Genomic DNA, 21,761 nt, shown 5'->3' with positions numbered 1-21,761 from the left:
AATATTCTGTAGTAAAATGTTTTGCCAGAGATTAAACTAATATTGTGAGATCCTTATATAGTGGGGAAGAAAACCATCTAAGAAATAGGGAAACAGAATTTGAGTGCCACAAAAGTTGGCTGGGGTAATATATGGAGTTACTTTTAACATACTTTTGAAGTGTATTAGATTTCAAGTTGATATCCTTGTAAAACACTTTTGGTTTGTGACAGGTCACAACTTGATTGTAATCATTCAGTAGCCATCAAGCCAAGTAACTCCAGGAAACAGAAAACTGCCAGAATCTACAGTTTCCTTCTTTACGATACCTCTCCTGTTCACAAAAAAAGTGCTTACTTTCTCACTCTTGCAGGACAATTATAGTCTGAATCCCATCTCTCTAGCTCCCCAGTTGGCTTATTGCAATCAGCAAAAGCTCAGTGCAGCAGCCATTTTTCAGAATTCACCATCTGCTCATAAGATTTTGTAAACATTTTTCTTCATATTGGCTTAATTTTTGACCACTAAACCGATAACAGCAGAGTACTAAATCAACAGTTTCACTACACCAGGGTAGGCAACCTATGGCACACGTGCCAAAGGCAGCACACGAGCTGATTTTCAGTGGCACTCACACTGCTTGGAGGGCTCTGCATTTTAATTTAATTTTAAATGAAGCTTCTTAAACATTTAAAAAACCTTATTTACTTTACATACAATAGTTTAGTTATATATTATAGACTTATAGAAAGACCTTCTAAAACATTAAAATGTATTACTGGCACGCAAAACCTTAAATTAGAGTGAATAAATGAAGACTCGGCACACCACTTCTGAAAGGTTGCTGACCCCTGCACTACGCTATTTGAGAACGAAGCATTTTCCAATTTGAGGGTAGAGTTAAGAGTCCAAGATTTTAATTATGAAAGGTAGAGAATGCCCATGATGTTAGGAATCATTGCTGAGGCACCTAATGCAACTGTTAGCAGCAAAGCAGATTTCAGCTATGAGCATAAAGAAAATGAAGGCTGCCATCTTAAGGTGCTATCACATAGAAAGTGTTTTTAACAAGACCTTCTAAAAATTTGGATCTAACTTTTTACTCAGCAGTTTCTGGAAAAGTAGCGACGAGTCACAGAAAAGCCTTGTGCCACTTGGTCAGATGGCACCTACTAGTGACATTCAACAGGTAGCAAAAAAAAATTGACAAATCAAGGTATGAAGTAATCTTCAAATACAACCACAATATTAGACAAATGTGGTACACTAAATTTGAATTACTCTAGTCATTGCACTCGACAGCATAAAAAACATTTTCAGATGCAAATGTGGGTGTCTAGTTTAAGATTTCATTAATCCTGAATCACTCCCTGATACCAATGTTCATGAACATGCTTAAAGGACTTTTTTAATGGATAAACATGCTCAGACACAGGGATCACTGTATTTCATCTTTAATGATGAGATTTTTTTTTAAAAAAAAACTGTTCTGTAAAAGGAAAAAAAATAAAATTTAAAAAATCTTACTCTTAATTCCTGAAGTTTATCCATATATACTTGTTTTGGTTGGTCCTCCCCATCTTCATAAAGCCAGTTTTCTGTATCTTCCAACATTAAGGTCAGTTTACTGGACTCCTGAAAAGCAAGTTAAGATTTTTATAGGGAAAAAAGTCATTCAGAAGAGCTCTCTCCCTTTATTCAGGTAATAGAATTTAGGAGGTAGCAGGACAAATACAGAAATGTCCTAATTCATTCAAACCTACTGAATATGAAAGGGAATTTGGGGTTCACATGCCAGTTCATTTTTAGCTGGAAAATCAAGTGGGGGAAACTAAAGACTGATGGCCAGGATTTCAAGCCTAGGCTATACATAGTGGTACAATGAGGTATTGCATCTCTACTAATCAGGCATGTAATTTACTGTAAGTGAGATTTTGCATATTCCCTTTTGAATACTGGTATAACGAAATTTTGGCTTTCTCCAAAGGTAAATTATATTCACAAAGTATCTTAAGCTTCTAATTCTGTCAAATTCTCCTCCTTGGTAGCAGTTTGTACACAAGGTGGTTATGGGGCACTGGCAAGAGTTTAAACAGAAGTACTTCAACAAATTACATATAAGCTATGTAGCCAGCTAAAGTGTGACTTGTGTAGTGTGGTTTTACCAATTACAGCCTCCCTTGTTGATGCATAAAAGCAGATACTGACAATATTCGGTTCAGTATTTCCATCACAGTAAAAAGTTTAAGATGATTTTTGGATTTGGCAGAAAACTGAGGCCTCATTCTCCCTTAATTTACTCTTCAAAGGTCTTTGCACCACGTGTACTTGTGGTCTAGTAAAGCATTCACCAGTTATGCTCCCAGATAACCACTGGAGCAGGCTTTGGTATCAACACTTAAAGTTTAGTGTCGCTGTTAGCCAAAGTGGCTGCCTGGGAGTTGTAGGTGATTTCTATCTTGGCAGCTACTGGACACAGGGACACCACAATAAGACAATCAAGGAACATTGGATGCTGCCTCCAAACACATGGTAAGACACAGAAGGGGTAAAGTGGTGTTCTGTCTAGCACTTTTGGTTTGGGCTTGCAAGACATACCAACCCAACAACAGCTTTTTCAATATGAAATACCTTTCCACGCTAAGGAGAAAGCGAGGTTAAAGATATCAAGGGTGGCAAGCTTTGTTTGTGCCACTTCTCATTTTATTCCTCAAACCTACTCACCCCATTCAGGACCAAATACTAACAGATCTGTCATGTTTTCCTAGATTTTAATGGAGATAAGTGACACTGGAGCCTGACTATAGTTAGACCCCAGGATGATACACCTCCATACCTGACAAATCTTTACCATCTAGAGAATTCTCTCACACAGAACTGGGGTCCGTAGACTCATGATTGTTAAAGTAGAACAAAACTGAATTGAGTTGGATAGTTAGTATGCCTATGTTTTAAGGCTATTGCACTTCTCCCAGGAATTAACCTGAAGCCCAAAAAGAAAAGCAATACTTACTTAATTCATATAGCTCCTACCCGTACCATACTCAGTATTAAATAAGTTCAATGTTAGAACGGTTATAAATTTGTATTTGGCTTCTTACTTCCTCAGTGATGAATTTTTCAAAGATACCACACAGCTTGTCTCTGAAATCATACACATACTCTTCAACAGCATTCTTAGCATCATTTCTTTCTTTCTCTAGCTTGTCTTGCATCATCATCTTCCCCTGTGAGGATAGAGGGAAAAAAAAAGCTCAAAATCCGTTTAAATCTGATGTACAGAAACATCAAGAGTGCCATATTAAAAATTGAAGTGTTATCCTGTAGCAAGCTATTCCTAGCTGTGCGGACTTTTTCAGATTCGAGCTAATGTGACTTCTGTTTCAACATAGGTGCTATTCAGAGCTTGTTTAGTGGCAGCACAAGAAAAAAATTCTGAAATGCAACAGGTTTTACATTGCCTAGCTGTTTGATCACTAATAGAGAACAATTATCAGACTGACAATGAGATAACAGATACTCTTGTTAATAAAGATCCAAACTGGGGATGATCTGAACTTGAGTAATACATCCCCTTATAAACATGGGGGCTTTGACAATTTGAGGAAGCACTAGTTTAAGCAACGAGGATTTTTGGAGCATTTTAGATTGAATTATGCTGCAGAGTTGCCTACACATAAATAGTCCCTGCTCTTTTTTTTCTGACCAAGTTACAGGTGTGAAATCTGATTGTACCCCCTTCTACCACAGAGAAGCAGGTAGATTGATATAATTTTCTATTTTTGCAACCTCTAGCAGCTTAGTTCTGCCTTTTCCTTTCTTCCTCCAAAAAGAAGCTTCCAAACCTCTGAATTTTATTTTCTAATACAAGTTAACATCCTAAAGGAACTTGTATCTTTATTGGAGGGCAAAAGTTTGCACTCTTAGCAGATCAGAGAAAAGGAATTCTCATTTGGGAGCTGAGTGGCATTACTACAGATTGATGGGATCAAGAAGCATTTCTTCAGCTGAAGAATACTGGCATGGGGCTGGAGAGTGCTGCAGACAAGAGGCTGGACAATGGTTTGCAAGTCATGAGGAATTATTTTGCCTTTCAAGGGATGACAATTCCTAACATGCTCAAAAATGATCTTCTGAACAGCAACTCTGTTTGTAGAGATCACCATTTATTCCACTTCTAGACTTTTTCCCTGCAATTCCTAGACAAACAGGATAGCTGAAGATGAAACCTCTGTTAAAAACTAAAGACTGAAAAAAGTTGCATCCTTGTCAATTCTACCTTTGCCCCAAGAAGAACTAGCTCTTGTCAACCAGCTGTCTCTAATGTACTACCTCTTTCTGGAAGTTCTTAGATTCATTGCGATCCCCAACCAAAGAGACTTACGCTAAAGTTAGTGGCGATGGTTTAGCCTGAACTGCACAGACCTTTGGAGACTAGGAGTTAGAAATTTTCAGTTTATTAAGAAAAAACTGGTATGACTAGTGATATTACAGAAGTTTCAAGTAAATTTGGTAGTTATTTAACTCAGGAACAAGCTAGTGTATGCTACCAACTATTTCTTGGACAAGAATTCTTTGCATGGAGATTTGAATATGAGTGAATCTTCAAGGAACTATGCACTTACCTCATTTTCTATGTAGCTATTGATAAGGTCCTGCCCCAATTGTTTATACAGACTAGCCTGGATAGGTAGTTCAATACTTTTGATCTTTGCTTTAGCTTTAACAGGCTGGGCTAGATGATCTGACTTGTCTCCTGAAGCGGTCTACGGAAAGAATTACATTCTGAGAACTATTTGACACTATGTGTAACATTTCTATGGTAATCCAAGGTATGTGACTAAAAAAGGAGAATGCCAAACATGAAAATGGAACAGCCAAGAAAGAACTGAAAAAAAAACTGCTGCTGCTGCACTACTCCAGGGACACTGCTATCTTAACTTTGTATTAAGTTTATGTGCCTTTCTAAAAGGCAGAGTTTGAGAATAAATATCTATAGTAAATTTAAAATGAGAAATGATGAAATTAACATTACTATTAATTTTTGGAACACTAGCAATGCCTTATATTGAATTTGACAAAGATGTGAAATCAGGCAGTAAGACTACATTAAACACTGCTTGAAAAGAAAATCAGCCCAAGAGCTCTTTAAATTGGTTGCAGCAAAATCTCTGGTGCCTGTATTTCCATAATCCGTTGTCTCAAAAAAACCCCCAAACTTGTCATAGCATCAATGTGAATCCCATTATTTCTTTAATGTCAACTTTAGGGAAATGTTCTCTGAACTCTTAAAAATGACAACTTTTTCAACACTTTTTTTTTGATATGAGTTTAACTGTACCATGGCAGTACTACTAATTATAGTTTTGATACTTCTAGAATAATCCCTTGTACTTCAATTGATGAGATATACATTGGGAAGCGTATATAGATTTACATATTTATTGGGAATACCAAGCAAAGAATGGTCACATGAAGACAGGAAAAAAAAAATCAATATGGACAAATTCACAAAAGTTTCCTTTATTGATACTTGATACAAACCTTTGTTTCAGTTCCTCCATGTTGTTCACTTTCCTCATCTGCTTGGCTTGGCTGTTCTGCCTGGCTTTTGTGATTGCCTTCCTCTTGGTCAACCTGCATTTTATCCTAGGAAGAGAAAGTAACATAACTGAACACCCAGCCTTGCTCAAAGATGTTCTTCTGACTGGAGTCAACTACTACAGATCAGCATTTTATTATAAGACACAGTGCAGCCTGTTAGTTTAAAAACAGGACAAAATCCTCATATGTAACATAATTAAAGTGACCTGTTTTGAAGCAGTCTTATTCTGTGTACTTAATTCAGAAAAAGATTATGAACTTTTAAAGCTAAAAAATATTCTGAAATGGTCCTTTTGAATGTGCCTTGTGACAAAGTTACAATAAGCCCGCAGTACTTACACACATTTAATTGAAAGTAAGTTGTTGGCAAGGAATAGAAAAGACATATTTTAAGAACACAACACCGACATGGGTAGGAGAGGAAAAGATTCTCTATGGAACAGTCAGAACTTCAGATATATTGCATCATCACAAGTTTACACTTCAAAATCCAATGTGAAAAAACATTTTCATTGACTTAATTTTTACTTACATATATAGGCATAGTAGGACCATGAAACTAGTTTTCAGTGTTAGTGTCAAAGTCTTACTGCAATACTTATTGGGCATGCTACTGGGGTCCTGTATACAGCCTCTCTTGCTCCAAATGAAGGGGAAGCTGCCAAGAGCTTCTAACACTAGTTGTTCTTGGGTGGGTGGACACCCACTATACCAGATCAGAACTTGTTCAAAACCAGTTTTGTGAGAAGGTGGGGTACATCATCCCAGTTTGGGTCTAATTTCTTCCTGAAAGGCTCAAAGGAGGGTAATTAAATCTGAACCCCTTTGAAAAAGGTTATGTCAACTGGGGTCTTAACTCCCCCCTGCTTTACAACTACTATATACTATCATGCTCACTAATTTCTGTACCATGGAGGCTCTTTGACACTTTCCGGGTGTATGAAAAGCAGCAAGCAGGGCAGGACCATGATATTAGCACTTGAAAACTAGTTTTATGTACCTTCCATGAATAATTTCTTTCTAAATTTTGTAAATGTCAAGATACAGCTCACGTAGCATATTAGAACTATTTTTAGACAACACTAGGAGTTGCTGGCATCATTTTTTTAAAACAAGTATGTGATTCTCCCCCCGCCCGATTTTGTTGCCCTGTATCTTTCCTCTAAGTAACAGCCCTATGATTAGTTCACCTGTTCCTGATTCCTAGATTCAGGTTTTAATGAGGACATCACAATTACTGTGAACAATTATTCAACACATGAAGTCAGTTCAACTAGCAGCTGAACTGTTTAGTAACAAAGATTGTGTTGTCATGTAGACACCTTTAATAATAAAATAGGGAACACAATGTATATTAACTCAGTAGAAATGTCTGTTAAATAGTCACATGCACTCAACTATTTAAACACCAGAATTAAAACAAACAGCAGCAATAACATTCAGAGTTCACATGTAGTTTGGAGTCTCAAGTACTTCAAAACAAAATTGCACAAGACAGAAGTCTGTCTGATTTTAAAACCTTGTGTTTGTGGTTGTAATGCACGTACATTTATTGAAGATTTTTCAGTTTTTAATATTAGGGAAGTGATAGCCATAAAAGCAAAGCTATACAACACTAACACATAGGAAAAATGACTAATACTGTTTCTAGAATTCAAAATGCATATTTACTTTCTAATCACATTTACTCAGTTTGCTTAAAATGAATCCTTTAAATTTTAAGTGGCGAGTTTAGTATCAGTAGATTGCTAAATTTTCATACTGTACTTAAAGGAAAGTTACCATTTGCCATTATAAGAAGATTAGAAGCAATTCCTAGAAAAATAAAATTCCTGGATTTGCCTCAGAATACACATAAATGCAGAGTAAATTACTTTTAAATTTCTCTTTAGTAACTGACAGCAACACAAATGCACATGGACTAACTCAATTATTTCCCTATATGTTAATAAGATTTGTTGTGAAACTTTAGGCACCAGCATATATTACGAGTATGAAATAATTTAGTTTGCTAAACTACTGTCTAACAATATACTTTAAAGCAGCAGCAGGCTACTTCTGCCAAGTTCTTAGACTTGTCCTTTCAGAAGAGAAATGCAGTTTTCAACTTATTGTTCTTACTGTTCACACAGACTACCAAAGGCAACAGTTGGAAAGAGGGGAAGGGGGAACCTTCTCCATATTTAAGAGAAACAGCTAATTATAAGAATACTGCATATATGCATCACAAACCTTATCCTCAGAGTCAAGGGTATCATCCTCAATTATGAAAGAGAATTGCTGACAAGCACCATAGTAAAAACAGAAGACAAATTAGGAAGAATAGAAATACTGTCATGGAAGAAAGCCTAGAGATAAAAGTGGTTACTTTTGTATTGAGCACAGTGTATTATTATTCTGAATATTCTCCACATACAGTACATTATGTGGAAATGTCAGCCATGTCTTTTTCCATTACTTTTTACATTTTACTTATTAATAAGTGTCTTCAAAATGTGTCAAAGGCACTTTTGTATTCCTTGAGAAGTATACTATAAGTTTAAAATATTAACCCATTCAAGTTATCAGAGCACAAAAAAAACCCCTTATGCTTATGTAATGCTAACTGCTCTACCACTTGTTCTAACCTTCATAAAAACAAAGGTTGAATGAACTAAGTAAGAAAAACTAGAAAAATATTACCGTGGGAGGAAATATAGATGTTTGGAAGAGAAGGTTCCTTCTAAACAAGTCCCTATCCTGAGGAGCTCACAACTGAATTCAGACAAGTTAAAATGCAAGAGGATGAGATAAAATGAAATTAGCACAAATCTTCTGGAAGACAGAAAATTAGCTTCAAGAAGAGATTTAAAGGAGTAGGCAGGCAAGGTGCTTCACTTACACAATAGTAGGCTATTTTAATAGGAGCAGCAACATTCTGGATACACTGGGGGAGGTGGCAGATCAATTTGAGAAGGTGAGATGTTGGGACTAAGAAGTGGTCTGGATTAGCCCAGATGAATTTATGATCAAGGCACAGACCAAGATTTTACCAGCAGGGACAGGGAATAGAGGGTAGATTTCAGAAAAGTGAAAGAAGGAAACCACCAGGATTTAGCAAAAGCCTGGATGGAGAAGAAAACGAAGGGAACACTGAAGTTGAGTCTAACTGGGAAAAAAGTTATAAATGGTGATAAAGAGAAGTGACAGTTTTGGAGGAGAACAGGAAGTTTAATAAGATGACAGGAATTGCAGGAATTATGCCACAGTTAGAGGCAAGCTTGAATGGGAGGGGAAGAGACTGAAGATAGAGAGCTACATTTGTGGGGACTGCCACACAGAGCATCAATGAAAAAATGCAGATAATGGAAGCAAAAAAGGAGGATACCAAGAAAAGAAATCTGAGGGATGCCAGGGAAGAAAGGAACCAGAGATACTAGAGCAACAGCAGAACATGTCAAGCCCCATTGCAGAAGCCAAAGGATAAAGTACAAAATGAGCAGCAGCAAAAACAGAGCACAGATTAAGCCAAGTACAGAGAAGTCTGACTTTATTACAAAATGTTCACTTGTGACCTCGAGCAGTTTCTCTGGAGAAGAGAGAGCGGAAACTGGATTGGAAGTCAAGACAGTGAGAATACAATATGCTCATGAATCTTTCGTATGAAGTGTCTGGGGGTAAGACAGATGAGTGGATGATGAATTTCAGTTAGCAGGACACAAGAGCATGTTTTAAGGCAGAGAGAAAGGACCACAGTTGAAGAGGAATGGTCACAGATGGATAATAGGAGGGGCACCTCATTCAGAAACAAGGAATACAGGAATGGAGAAAAAGGAGGAAAGTTCTTGATGGACTGGGTCAATATGGTCTGTAGAAATTTGAAGACAGTCACCAGGAGTTGAAAGCATAACAGTCACAGAACACAGGAATTGTTTAGCAAGCACCTTCGGCAGAATCGAAGGAACAAATAGAAGGGGTAGAGTAAATAAACGTATGGTTGAATAGCAGGAAGTAGAGTTATTATTTTCAGCTGAGGTACAAGTATAAAAATAGTCAATGCAAAGCAAGAGCCCCATAAGATGAGGGTCAAAAAATAAAATGTGGGTGGAGTTGAAGATAGAAGCTAGAGAGCTGGCAAGCAGCAAGTATCAGAAGGAAGAAAAGATGAGAGGTTAAGATTAGAGGTGTCAGAAATTAAATGAGCAATAGCGTGAAGGAGAAGTGGGAGAGTTCTTCCTATTGCCAGAAGGCTGCATGCTGCTCTTGACATCCATTGGAATCGCCTGTGTAGTTAGGACATGCGCTCTCAGAGCCAAGTGATAGATCCCAAGAACAAAGGCAAAAATTTGGACTAACTTAGTTAAGACTGTAGTCCTGTACGTATAAGCTGTTCATGTGACTATCTCTAGAAGAGACCACAGCAGGAGCAGGAAAGAAAGGTAGATTAAGCTTGCCTATTGCTTTACCAACAAGTGCAAGTCTGCAGTTGTGCATTGTAGACGATCCAGTGTCATGCAACTCTCTTATTCTCTTCTCCCTAAAGAAGAGTCTGGAGTCCAAGGGTTGCATGCTTTTAAGGTTAGGACATGCTGAGGTAATGGAACTGAGATGAAGACTTGAGCTGATTTCCAAGTCTTATGGGGATTATGTCACTGACTAGTAGATCACAAAGTTTAAAATGCCAATTCCTCAGTATCAGTGATTAAGTATGGCATAAAATTGTAAAAATACTGTAACATTTCCCCATCTTTCAGTCATGCAAGCAAGTTTGCACTTAAAGGTTTTCATGATTAAAGTATATAAAATGAAAAAATGCAAACAAATTAAAGTTTAGCTGATTGTAGTTAAAGATGAAATATAGCGATTTTCCATAAGATGCACAGAACCTAAAACTGTTTTCATTAGTAAGCTTCATTGAACAAGTACTTAATTTATTTTATGAAGTGTTTTATAAAGTTTGTTGGAAATTAAATATCTTTCCTTCAAAAGCAACATCATTGTTGCCATTCAGTGCTAATATTAAAAAATGCTGAAAACTGTTAGCGTTAGCAGAAGATAAAAAATTGAGGAAAATGTAACACTTTTCTATGGGCATCTGTGTGAATCTTATTTTCATTTGTCTTTTATACTGTAAACTCCATGTGGAGTGAAAGGTATGTGTCTTGTGTAGCCCTGAACATATCATTACTGCTTACTTAAACAGAAAGCGGCACACATATGAGATTAATTGATGATGCAGTCCATTCTTGTAACAAATAGTAATGAAAGAGGGAAAATAAATCACTCAAAAGTAGCAGACTGGACTTAACTACGATTTAATCTTTGATTCTCTGTTCTTTTGTTGCAATTACAAGGAGAAGTTTTACGTACCAGCTCATCATCTTTGCCTTGATTCTTACATGATGATTCTGTGTCCATAGGTACATCACTGTGATCTCCTTCCACATTTTGCTTCTCTATTACTGATGCATTAGCCACACTGAAGATTCCATGTACATTGACACGTACTTTAACCTTCACTTTGGAATTGTCACCGTCATACTGAGGACCAACATTCTGAATAGCGAAAAGCCCTAAAACAAACAAGCAGCATATGAGGATTAATCTGGTTTTCTGGAAAGTCTAGAGGGGCAATCATTCCTCAAAAATATTCCCCAGATCTGCTTTCACTGCCAAGCACTTTAAAAGGCCATGAAAGATTTCTCCAAAACACAAGTATTTGTAAGTTTAGAGGGGTAACTCAGTAACTAGAACAATGTCTAATTTACCCCAGACATTCCTTTAACAAATGCAGGAACTTCAGTCGTACAATCTCTCCTGTATATAATTAATATATACCTGTGAAGAATTCCATAGTCTATATTCTGTGAGAAGCAATGGATCTAAGGAGAAAATGAGCACACAGGATTGGGAATCAGTTAGTCCTCAATTTTGATCTTGGTTCTGCCACTGACTGTGGCACCTTGGAAAGTCACTTCAAAAATCTGCCTCAGTCTCCCCAACTGTAAAACGAGGATCTCTTTACATGAGACATTGCAATAGTTTGTACAGTGATATTAACATGTAAAACACTATACATAAGTACCTTTTACTAAGTACCCCAAACTGATACAATTGGGCTCTGAGGTCGCTGGAGTGACAAACACATTACTATTCTGGAAGATTGGAAGAATATACTTAACCCCATTTTCTTAGATCTTCCTTCACTTTTTATTTTTTTAAATATCGTTGCTTGCAGGAAGAGGGGGCTAAATTCCATCAAGTCTTTCTGCAAATTATTCATTCAGCTCTAATTACAACCATTCTGCTTTGATATGCACCTCCATGCCTCTTAGAGCACACTGCAATATTGCATTATGGAAATGACAAAGAAGGCTACAACTGAAAAAGTTTCAGCTAGTGCAGAATCTGGTTCAATTATGGGCATGTTTCTCAGGGACACACTGCCTTTTGTTCACCTGTACTGGCTTCTGACTAGTTTCAAGGTGCAGGCTGAGGTGCATTACAGTGTTTAGCAACTCTAGTGCCACAGGCAATAACATGGCTCAAAAAACTGATAATTACCGTGTATGTGGATATTAATTGCTTACCTTATCTTCAAACTATACCCACATGCAACAAGAAAGTTTACCAAATGGCTGCTACTCTGGTAATGACTGACATGAAGTTTCAAATTCAGCTGCTCTAGTTATACATGCACAGAAAAGTCTTCTGAATATGTTCCCCATTCTCACTCTACCCTATCTATGAGCTGAATAAATTTTGCTCAGTCTTTCACAGAAGTTTATATTTGATTTAAGACCACCAGGCATAGAAAATATGAGCACAAGTAAGATGAGTGAATGACGAAGAACTTTAAGGTTTCTTGTCTATAATCAGAGTTCTTTGATGGACTCTGGCACATTTCCATTCATGGGATGTGCTGATTCCACTGTCAGAATTACACAAACTTCTCACATCAGTGCTCATTGCGGTGTTCTGACATCCTGTCCAACTCCTTCTCCTCCCTGTTCCTGAACATTCTGAGGGCAAGGCTACGAAAGGGGTGTGGAGTACTCTGGCCATCTCAGATCCTTCTACCCCTCTTCAGAGCCAAGATGATAATTAGGACTCTAAAGAAATGGGGAAGGTGGATAGGGAGTGTAAATGTATAATCAACCTTCAAGAACTCCAGTTACAGGTGAGTAACCTTCATTTCTTCAAGTTGCATCCTCCCATTCCCACTCCTGGGATAATTTAGAAAGCAGTACTCTCATCCAAGGAAGGTAGGATCCAGAATCCTAATTAAACAGCAACTGAAGTATGGTGCTACTAAGCTTATGCCCAAATAAATGTGTTAGTCTCTAAGGTGCCACAAGTACTCCCCCGTTCTTTCTGCTGATCAGAATGCTAACTTTAACAAAACAGTGCTTCGTAAAAGTGGGAATATATAAAATATGGAAACATACCTAAGGCATTCCACTGAAGCAGCCTTTGCCCTTGTAGAATGTAATCTAATTCCCACTAGCACAGGAGTAGAGAAAACTTTATAGCTCTCCTCTATACACTACCTAACCCACTTAGACAGGGCATGCAATTACATCCCGCTGCTTTTATTATTCCCAAAAAGAAAAACAACCCCCGCACCAATTTGCTGACTTTCTAAACAGGGCTAAGAAATTTAGATAGAAAGGTAATGCATTTTTAGCAACTCGTTTGTGAAACTTTGACATATGGGAAAAGGACACTGGCAGATTACTTAAATGATTTCTTTCGCAACCAGTTATAACCTTAGCCAAAAAATTAGGATGAGTATGGAGTATCACTTTGTCCTTGAGGAAAACTGAAGGCAGATCAGCCATGAGTTTGCTTACTCTTCTAGCAAGCGTTATAGGTATAACAAATGCTATTTTGACTGACAGGTGAAACAACAAACTTCACTCAGAGTCTTCCCAGTTTGAGTTGGTTACGAACCCTTAATGGTGTTGGATCTTTAACTAGTAAACAGATGGTCCCCTCTAGACAACTTCATACATCTCTTTAGTATGTCATGAGTAAATACAGTCTTCTCAATTAGATTGCGATAATCAGATATTGCTGCTAAGTGAATTTTAACAGATAAGGAGGAACTGAATTGGAGCTGAAGTAGGGAGCACACTGCTACTAGATCAGCAGTTCTCAAACTGTGGGTTGGAACCCCAAAGTGCGTTGCGACCCCCTTTGAATGGGGTCACCAGGATTGGCTTAGATTTGCTGGGGCCCAGGGCTGAAGCCCGAGCTCCATTTCCCAGGGCCAAAGCCAAAGCCCAAGAGCTTCAGCCCTGGGAGGGAGGGCTCAGGTTTCAGGCCCCCTAGCTTGGGGCTGAAGCCCTTGAGCTTCAGCTTTGGCCTCTCTGTCCAGAGTGGTGAGGCTTGGGCTTTGCCCCCACCCGGGGCAGAGAGGCTCAGGCAGGCTCCGGCTTTGGTCCCCCCTCCTGGGGTCATGAAGTAATTTCTGTTGTCAGAAGGGGGTCGCGGTACAATGAAATTTGAGAACCCCTGACCTAGACCAAATATAAGGCAAATCCCAAACAGAGATATGCCCCCAAAGTAATGAGTGCATCAGTTTTTTGGATGTCAGTTTAGACTTCTCTGTGCCATCAGCATCTCTGTGGTAATTGCCCAGGCTCACCACTTGCATCCACAGTCAAAGCCATAGTGTCCAGATCTCCATGCCTCCAGAGGGGGTGTATCCACCTTCTTCTATGACTACAGACCTGTTGACTCAGCCGAATGTCTGAATTTATCAGCTAGACCCACATTCACTGTTCCTGACAGCTTAACCCATACAAGTCTGACCAATCTAGAGAGGTCCTATTTACTAGAACTCTGACTTACTTTGATAACTTCCAGGAATCGTAGACTTCCAAGTGCTAAAGACTTCAAGTGGAAAAAGTTTCCAGTTTAGTCATCTAGTACAGGGGTTCTCACACTTCAAATTGAATATGAATCAACAAAGTGATGCAGTTGCAAAAAAGGCTAATATTCTGGAGTGTATTAACAGGAGTGCCATATTTAAGACACGGGAGAAAACTGTCTCTTTCTACTTAGCACTGGTGAGGCTTCAGCAAGAGTCCAATTCTGGGTGCCACACTTTAGGAAAGATGTGGACATATTGGACAGAGTCCAAAGGAGAGCAACAAAAATGATAAAAAGGGTTTAGAAAACCTGACCTATGAAGAAAAATTAAAAAAGCTGGTCATGTTTACTCTTGACGAAAGAACACTGAGGATGGACCTGACAACAATCTTCAAATATGTGAAGGGCTGTTATAAAGAGGATGGGGCTCAATTGTTCCCCATGTCCACCGAGGACAGGACAAGAAATAATGGACTTAATTTGCAGCAAAGGAGATTTAAATTAGATATTAGGAAAAACTTTCTAACTATAAGGGTAGTTAACTTCTGGAATAAGCTTCCAGGGGAGGTGTGGAATCCCCACCACTGACAGTTTTTAAGTACAGGTTGGACAAAATACCTATTAAGGATGAAGTAGGTTTACTTGGTCCTGCCACAGCGAGAGGGACTGGACTTGACACTGAGGTTCCTTCCAGCTCTTCATTTCTATGATTCTATGCCAAAACATTTGGCTCAGTAATTTATATAAACTTTTTAAAGGAATGTATTTTTTTTTTAGAAAGGTGTACAAAAGATTATTTAAAATATATTTTCTATGATCTGTTCTCACCTATTCTGGGTTCAGGATAAGGTATTTCATTTGGATGGGTATAATATGCTTCCAGATCAAAAGGTTCCTTCTTGTGGAAAGTAATAACTTTTGAAAATGGAGCAGCATGGTTCTTACTGAAAACTTCACATTCCCTATAGAAATAAAAAGTGTTCAAGTAAATACAAGTAACAGTTTATATAATGACTATGAATCAAGTTATATTAAACCCTGTTATGTTAGCTGTGAACATCCATGCAAACAAATGAAACATTTAATACGCATTTGCTTTGGCTCTGGAAAATTATTTTGCATTCTCTAATTTAATTGAAGTTTGAAGGCAGAATGAGAGCTACAAACTCATCCACCAACTTGACAATATTACATTTTACATGTATCTCTAGGTAGAAAGCTTTTTAATGTATACAAAGTTAAAATTAACCATCTTATGGTAAACAAAATCAGAACAATGTGACATGGGGTGACTGAAAATAACTGGTAGTAAAATGATATGTGACTCCAACTTCCAGAGGCAAAATGATTAATGACAATACAGTATAAGAGGTAGACTAGATGAGCTATTTTCTGGTGTTTGCAGGTTTGATCTTCCCACACCATCAAGTCTTTTTGTGTATTTTTATTTTCAAAGTAAACTTACCCAGTTCCTTCCTCATAAGAGGACTTCCATCTTAGAGTTATTGAATAAGGAACAACATCAGTGATGGAAAATTCACGCACCTTAAATGCTGGGGAGAGAATTGCACACTGGAAGAGAGACCAAATTTTGATTATGCATATAGTTTAGTGAAGAAACACATTTACCTGAATTTAGCATTGTTACTCTTCTATAAAACTAGCATGCTGGCCATGATTATCTCAGAATGTAAAATATTTTTAAAATGAACTACACATACTAACATTGGGGCAATTTTAAGTCACTTTCATTAAGGATTATCTTCTTAGTTAAACTGATGGAGAGAGCGTCTAGAGTGTCATTTTAAGTTTCATTATAGTAACACTTAGCATGATTATAGTGACTGCCAGCCAGGGACCTCAATGAGTTTTTAAAACAGACTGAATTAAGCTTCAAAAACACTGTGAGAGGTAAACACTCCTATTTTACAGATGAAGGAAGTGACTTACCCACATTAGTGCAAAAAGTCTGTGGCAGAACTAGGAAGAGAACCCAGATATTCTGACTTTCACTCCTGTACTTTAACCACAAGACCATCCTTCCCGTCATTACTCTCATAATTATTACCAAATGTGACAACTACAACAAATGTTTAAATGATTAGTGAATACGATAGTGCAAGAAAGAACGAATGCTTAGTATGAAGACCTTAAATCCTGAGATGAGGGACATTTTGTTTAAGCTGTAGCATTCTTTGACTTTTGGTTAGTCAACCATTTCCAGCAGTGTGTGCTGTAAAACGACAAACTAGGATCTTAACGGCCATACCTGTAATGCGCAACCTCTTGCGACAGCTTCATCTGCATTCAGCGTAGTGCTTATATCTTTACAGAAGAACTTAGATATTTGTTCCTTCACTGCTGGGATTCTAGTGGCTCCGCCTACAATTTCTATACTGCTTATGTCTTCACGCAGTAGTTCTAGAAAAGACACAGTTCAGGCCATAAGTTAAAGAACTTAGCTTCAAATTACCCAAAGCTGACTTTGGGGTGGGGGGCATGTAGCTAGAGATCATATAGCTTGGATTCTCACTCTTGACTGAAAAGCTCAAGGGGGTCTTAAAATGAAACTGAATTATCTAGACACTACAAGAACCAGTGAAGATAGGTCAATGGCCAACACTGTACAATGAGAATTTTATATTCAGTTGCAATGTCAAAAAAATTCTTGCCCCTCCTTTAGTCTATGGGAGTTTCAGGCTGTAAGTGCAAAAATCAAGATTAAAAAAGTTACTTATCTCAGGGCAGGTCTTCACTACCCGCCAGATCAGCGGGTAGTGATCGATCTATCACGTCTTGTCTAGACACAATAAATCGATCCCCAAACACACTCCCCGTCGACTCCGGAACTCCAGCTTGCGAGAGGCGGAAGCGGAGTCGACAGGGGAGCGGCAGCGGTCGACTTGCCGCCATCCTCACGGCCAGGTAAGTTGACCTAAGCTACGCCAACTTCAGCTACGCTATTCGCACAGCTGAAGATGCGTATCTTAGGCAGACCCCCCCCGTTTCCCCGCTCGGTGTAGACCAGGGCTTAGTGACTGTGGTTCTTTGAGATGGCTATCCACATGGATTCCACTTCTATTGTGCATGTGCCTATGCACACATAAAATCAGATTCTTTTGACCAACAGTGTCCATTGGGGCTGTGCCTCTATGTGGCTACCCTCTAACCCACTTCCCTCCCCTCCCCAGAAGGCATAAAGGGTACAGGGAGCCTAACCATCCCATAGTTGTTCCCCCAATACAGAAGCCAGGTGGTATAGGATTCCATAGCAGCAGGGAAATAGGAGGGTCAAAGATTCCATGAGGACACCATCTTAAAGAACCATATAGTTAACTGTAAGATAAGTAGGACCCTACCAAATTCATGGCTGTAGCGAGGTGGCAACAGATCAGGAGGCTGCAGAGCCAGGAAAGCCATGCACACCATGCTGGAAGCTATGGGAAGGGACAGGAAGCAGAAGTACAAAATGCAGGCAGTCCCACAGCTCAGCTGGGTTGGAGCAGCCCAGGGAGATAGACACTTCTCCCCCGCTGCCGGAGCAGGACGTCAAGGAGGAGCTCCTGAGGCTACCACCTGAGGACTGGCCAAAGCTTCCAGGACTGCCACCTGACCGACACCGAGAAGATGCTGGGGCTACCACCTGAGAATTGGCCAGAGTTCCCGGGGCTGCAGGCCAGCCGAGGTGCCAATGAGCGGTTGAGGCTATCACTGACCACCAACCCCGGGGAGATGGAGGGCACGTACAGCACAGAGGTACCAAACCCCAGGGAGGTAGGAAGTAGCCCAGGGAAACTAGACAACAGTCTGGTTGGGCCTTGGCCAGATACTAAGTCAGTGTGTTGCCGGCAGATTCCTGCTGACCCAGTGGCAGACCACTCTGCCACTGTTAGGGCCCTGGACTGAAACCCGGTGGAGTAGGGTGGGCCCGAGTCCCTCTACCCCCTTCCAGCTCACCCCTGGGGTGACAGCCAGCCCACATTAAGTCAGGAGACCTTTGTTTGGTGCTTAACCCTGCCTGAGGCCCAAGACTGCCTTACTGCTCTGTTGTTGCAAGGAGCATCTGCAACACAGAGGTCAGTGCCCGAATCAGTGGCACAGATGTTGGTACCAAGAGAAGTCTTAGGTGGATAATGAGTTTATTCTATAATCAAATAGTGCCAAGGCATCCCAGGGACCTGTCTGGGCTAAACTATTGTGGCTCAGCAGTCTGACAAGATCTATGATTCATTTTATTAAGTCCTGGGGAAAGTGACCTAGGCTGGCACTCAATGAGGTCCAACCTGAGTTTCAACTCACAAGAGTAACAAGGAGTCCAGTAGCACCTTAAAAACTAACAGATTTATTTGGGAAATAAGCTTTCGTGGGTAAAAAACCCCACTTCTTTATTTGGGCACAAGCTTTCGATGCATCTGAAGAAGCGGGGATTTTTACCCACGAAAGTTTATGCCCAAATAAATCTGTTAAGTCTTTAAGATGCCACCGGACACCTCGTTGTTTTTGTGGATATAGACTAACATGGCTTCCAATCTAACCCACAAGAGTGCTAGCTGAGGAAGCCTGTTCTGGCATAGTAGGCCCTTTTCCCCCTCTAGTTCTGAAGCGGCTTTCATAGAGTGCACTCCTGAAGAGAGAACTTAAAAATAGACCTCTCTCCTCTTCTGTGGCATCTTGGAGAAGGAGATACAGATTAAACACCTATCAGGGATGTACCCCTCTTTAAGGCCCCCCCCCCCCAAGAAAACGTACTTCAAATGCCTGACATTGAGCAGAACAGTCACATGACAGGAAGGGGCAAGTTTTAAACACTGGTGATTTTGTTTCAGCCATAACTGTTAAATCTCAGTAACAGGAGAAATCCCCAAAATTAAAAAAAGTTGTGTGGGTTTTTTGTTTGTTTTTAAAGACAACAGGTATAAAGAAGAAAACTAAATACACCCACACATACGTTGAGCAAAGTCACACAGCGCATAGAAATTAAGCCATTGTAGGGGTTCTGTCTCACTGCGATGGCAGTAAGAAGGAACAGTTGTGCCTGCTCTGTTCTTTATGCCTTCAGGTTTGAGGGGTGGGAAATGTACATGAGAGAGGGCATCCAAGGCGCAGGTGAAGGGCTAATGGATGCAACTGGCCAAGAGAATTTGATCTTGTGTGCATGGTACGTGCGTGCCAGAAGTAGAATCCATGTGGACAATCACTTGAAGACTAATCTAATGATAGAGTTTCTTGGGTGAAATTGATTCTTTTTTTGGCTGCAATACAGAAATTAAAAAAAAAAAAAACACACATTCACGAGAAACATGATGAGCAATCTGCATTTGTGGTTTCAGGTCAAATTTGCAGTTCTGGATTTGCTTCATATGGGCATGACTAATATGCTCTCAGGCAACTTTTAGCTTTCAGGCTCTCTCTTCTCTCTCCTCATTTTTGCATTATTTATTTAGTCACATTTTATTAGGTCAGCTCACAAAAGATATTCACAATTTTTCCTTCCCTTTACTTTTAATATGTTTTAGGGGTAGATCAGAGAGTGGCCTTTTTGTCTCTGAAAATCCATCTAGATTTATTTAGCCCCCCAAAAAGAAAATTTTCATATGTGCTGCAGGGCTTACACTGCAGGCTTTTCTCCTAAATTCTCATCATTCCATCTGCACTGACCATGCTCCCCTGGCCCACTAAGCACTGTTGTGAAGCAGCTACTGCAACTCTTCAAACACTTCTGATCACTCACACAGGTTATTTCAGTAGCATGTAATTTTTTTTTTATTAAAGGAAAAACAGAAGTAAGTCACATATAAAAGGCTATGCTAAAAAGTTTAAAGGTTGCAAAGTCAAGCACTTAAAAATTAGGAAACACAAGAATTAAGGTTTCTCGGTCAGTTGTATCCATAGTGCAAGCAAAATGATACTCCTTAACTGCATGATTATATTCCATTTTTTTCCTCAGAACCCCACCTCATTCATTGTTCAGGATGAATGGTGCTCAATAAATCAGAGATACATACTAAATTGTGCCATATTTGAACCAAAAGTCCCATGAAAAAAGTTACGCAATCACATAACCGTATCATAATGCCTACATGGCAAGAGAGACAAATTAAGCTTGCCTCAATGACCTTAACTGACAGTTAACTTTTCAGTGCTTAGCTTTGCATCTTTTAACTATTTTTGGTATTTAAAAAGGTTTAGCAATTTTTTTTTTGAGCCAGATAACAAAACATTGTACCCTGAATTAATTTCTACTTACTAGCTTGATCCATTACTGTTCTTAGAGGAAGTTCCACTTTAGCTAGGAGAGGAGCACATAACTGTTCAAACTGAGCTCTGTAGAAGAAGAAATATTGCGTTACAGGCAGAACTAAAACCACCATATTCTGGTTGGAGTTAATGTAACATGCATTACTGTACCTGTTCATCTTACTAGAGACATCAAGATCATCCATGAAGCACTCAATGTTGAGTGGGAGGTCAGAAGAATTTGCGCTCATAAGCTTCTTCAGCTTTTCACTTTCCTGATACAAGCGCAGCAGTGCCCGAGCATTCTCTTTCACATTCAGTTTATATTTTGTCCTGAATTCCCCACAGAAGTACTCTACTAAAGCCTCGTCAAAGTTTCTGCCTCCCAAAAAAGGGTCAAAAGCAGTAGCCAAGATCTGCACAGAAGTGAAATGTGTCAAGTATATAGTGATCCTCTACCTCCTGCCAAATCAGCATTTTCCATAAATTTTCCCCTCCACTCCGTGAAGCTTACGGGCATATAGAACTGAGCAGTTCTGGACATACAGAACGAAAAACTGGGATCTTTATCTTGTCATGCTGCAATCTCCCTATGTAAAAATACACCATTCCATTGAGAAAGTAAAATCTGCTAATACTCTTTCTTGCTTAAGTTTTCCATTGGGTATGCATGTCCTTGTTCAGAGCACAGCATGCCTAGAGTATTTATCTAAAAAGAACTGAGACCACAGAGCACTTTAATTTTTCACACAACTTTTGTAGCTACTGTGTTTTGTTACTGAAGATAAAAGTAGTCTAGGATAAAAAAGAATTAAGCCATTACCACCCCAATCTTGAAAGGGGAAAGTCTCACAGATACAAAATTAAAATTGTTGAATTAAATGTACTTAGCAAACATCCCTAAGTTAGAGTTCAAAGAGTCAACTCTCCTCCCCGACTCCCTTTCAGTGCCTGGCTGGGAAAACTGCAATTCAGCTATAGCCCACTTCATTTCTCAAGAAAGTTAAACAAAACTTCATTTACACTGGAGAGGAGGTAGAGAAGTTGCTTCTGTGACTTCTCCAGTTAGAGATCAGATAATTGTA

At 39.2% G+C, this 21,761-nt stretch overlaps 1 protein-coding gene and 1 long non-coding RNA gene across 3 annotated transcripts in view; one reads left to right on the top strand and one right to left on the bottom strand.

Annotated features, from left to right (window-relative positions):
- Positions 1–21,761, bottom strand: part of HSPA4L (heat shock protein family A (Hsp70) member 4 like) — a 66,884-nt gene that overhangs the window by 8,416 nt on the left and 36,707 nt on the right. The window contains exons 7-16 of the mRNA XM_048847292.2: positions 20,848–21,092; positions 20,687–20,763; positions 16,709–16,860; positions 15,905–16,011; positions 15,268–15,401; positions 10,933–11,135; positions 5,524–5,628; positions 4,605–4,745; positions 3,081–3,206; positions 1,507–1,614 (exon numbers count right to left, since the gene is read on the bottom strand). Coding sequence (XP_048703249.1) covers positions 1,507–1,614; positions 3,081–3,206; positions 4,605–4,745; positions 5,524–5,628; positions 10,933–11,135; positions 15,268–15,401; positions 15,905–16,011; positions 16,709–16,860; positions 20,687–20,763; positions 20,848–21,092 — 1,398 coding nt within the window. The remainder of the gene's footprint in view (positions 1–1,506; positions 1,615–3,080; positions 3,207–4,604; positions 4,746–5,523; positions 5,629–10,932; positions 11,136–15,267; positions 15,402–15,904; positions 16,012–16,708; positions 16,861–20,686; positions 20,764–20,847; positions 21,093–21,761) is intronic.
- The window catches only part of LOC142071860 (uncharacterized), a 45,838-nt gene that overhangs the window by 16,107 nt on the left and 7,970 nt on the right, over positions 1–21,761 (top strand). The window lies entirely within an intron of this gene.

Source organism: Caretta caretta, chromosome 4 (genome assembly GCF_965140235.1).
Source record: "Caretta caretta isolate rCarCar2 chromosome 4, rCarCar1.hap1, whole genome shotgun sequence".
Lineage (NCBI taxonomy): Eukaryota > Metazoa > Chordata > Testudines > Cheloniidae > Caretta > Caretta caretta.
This window is presented reverse-complemented; position numbering and strand designations above follow the sequence as displayed.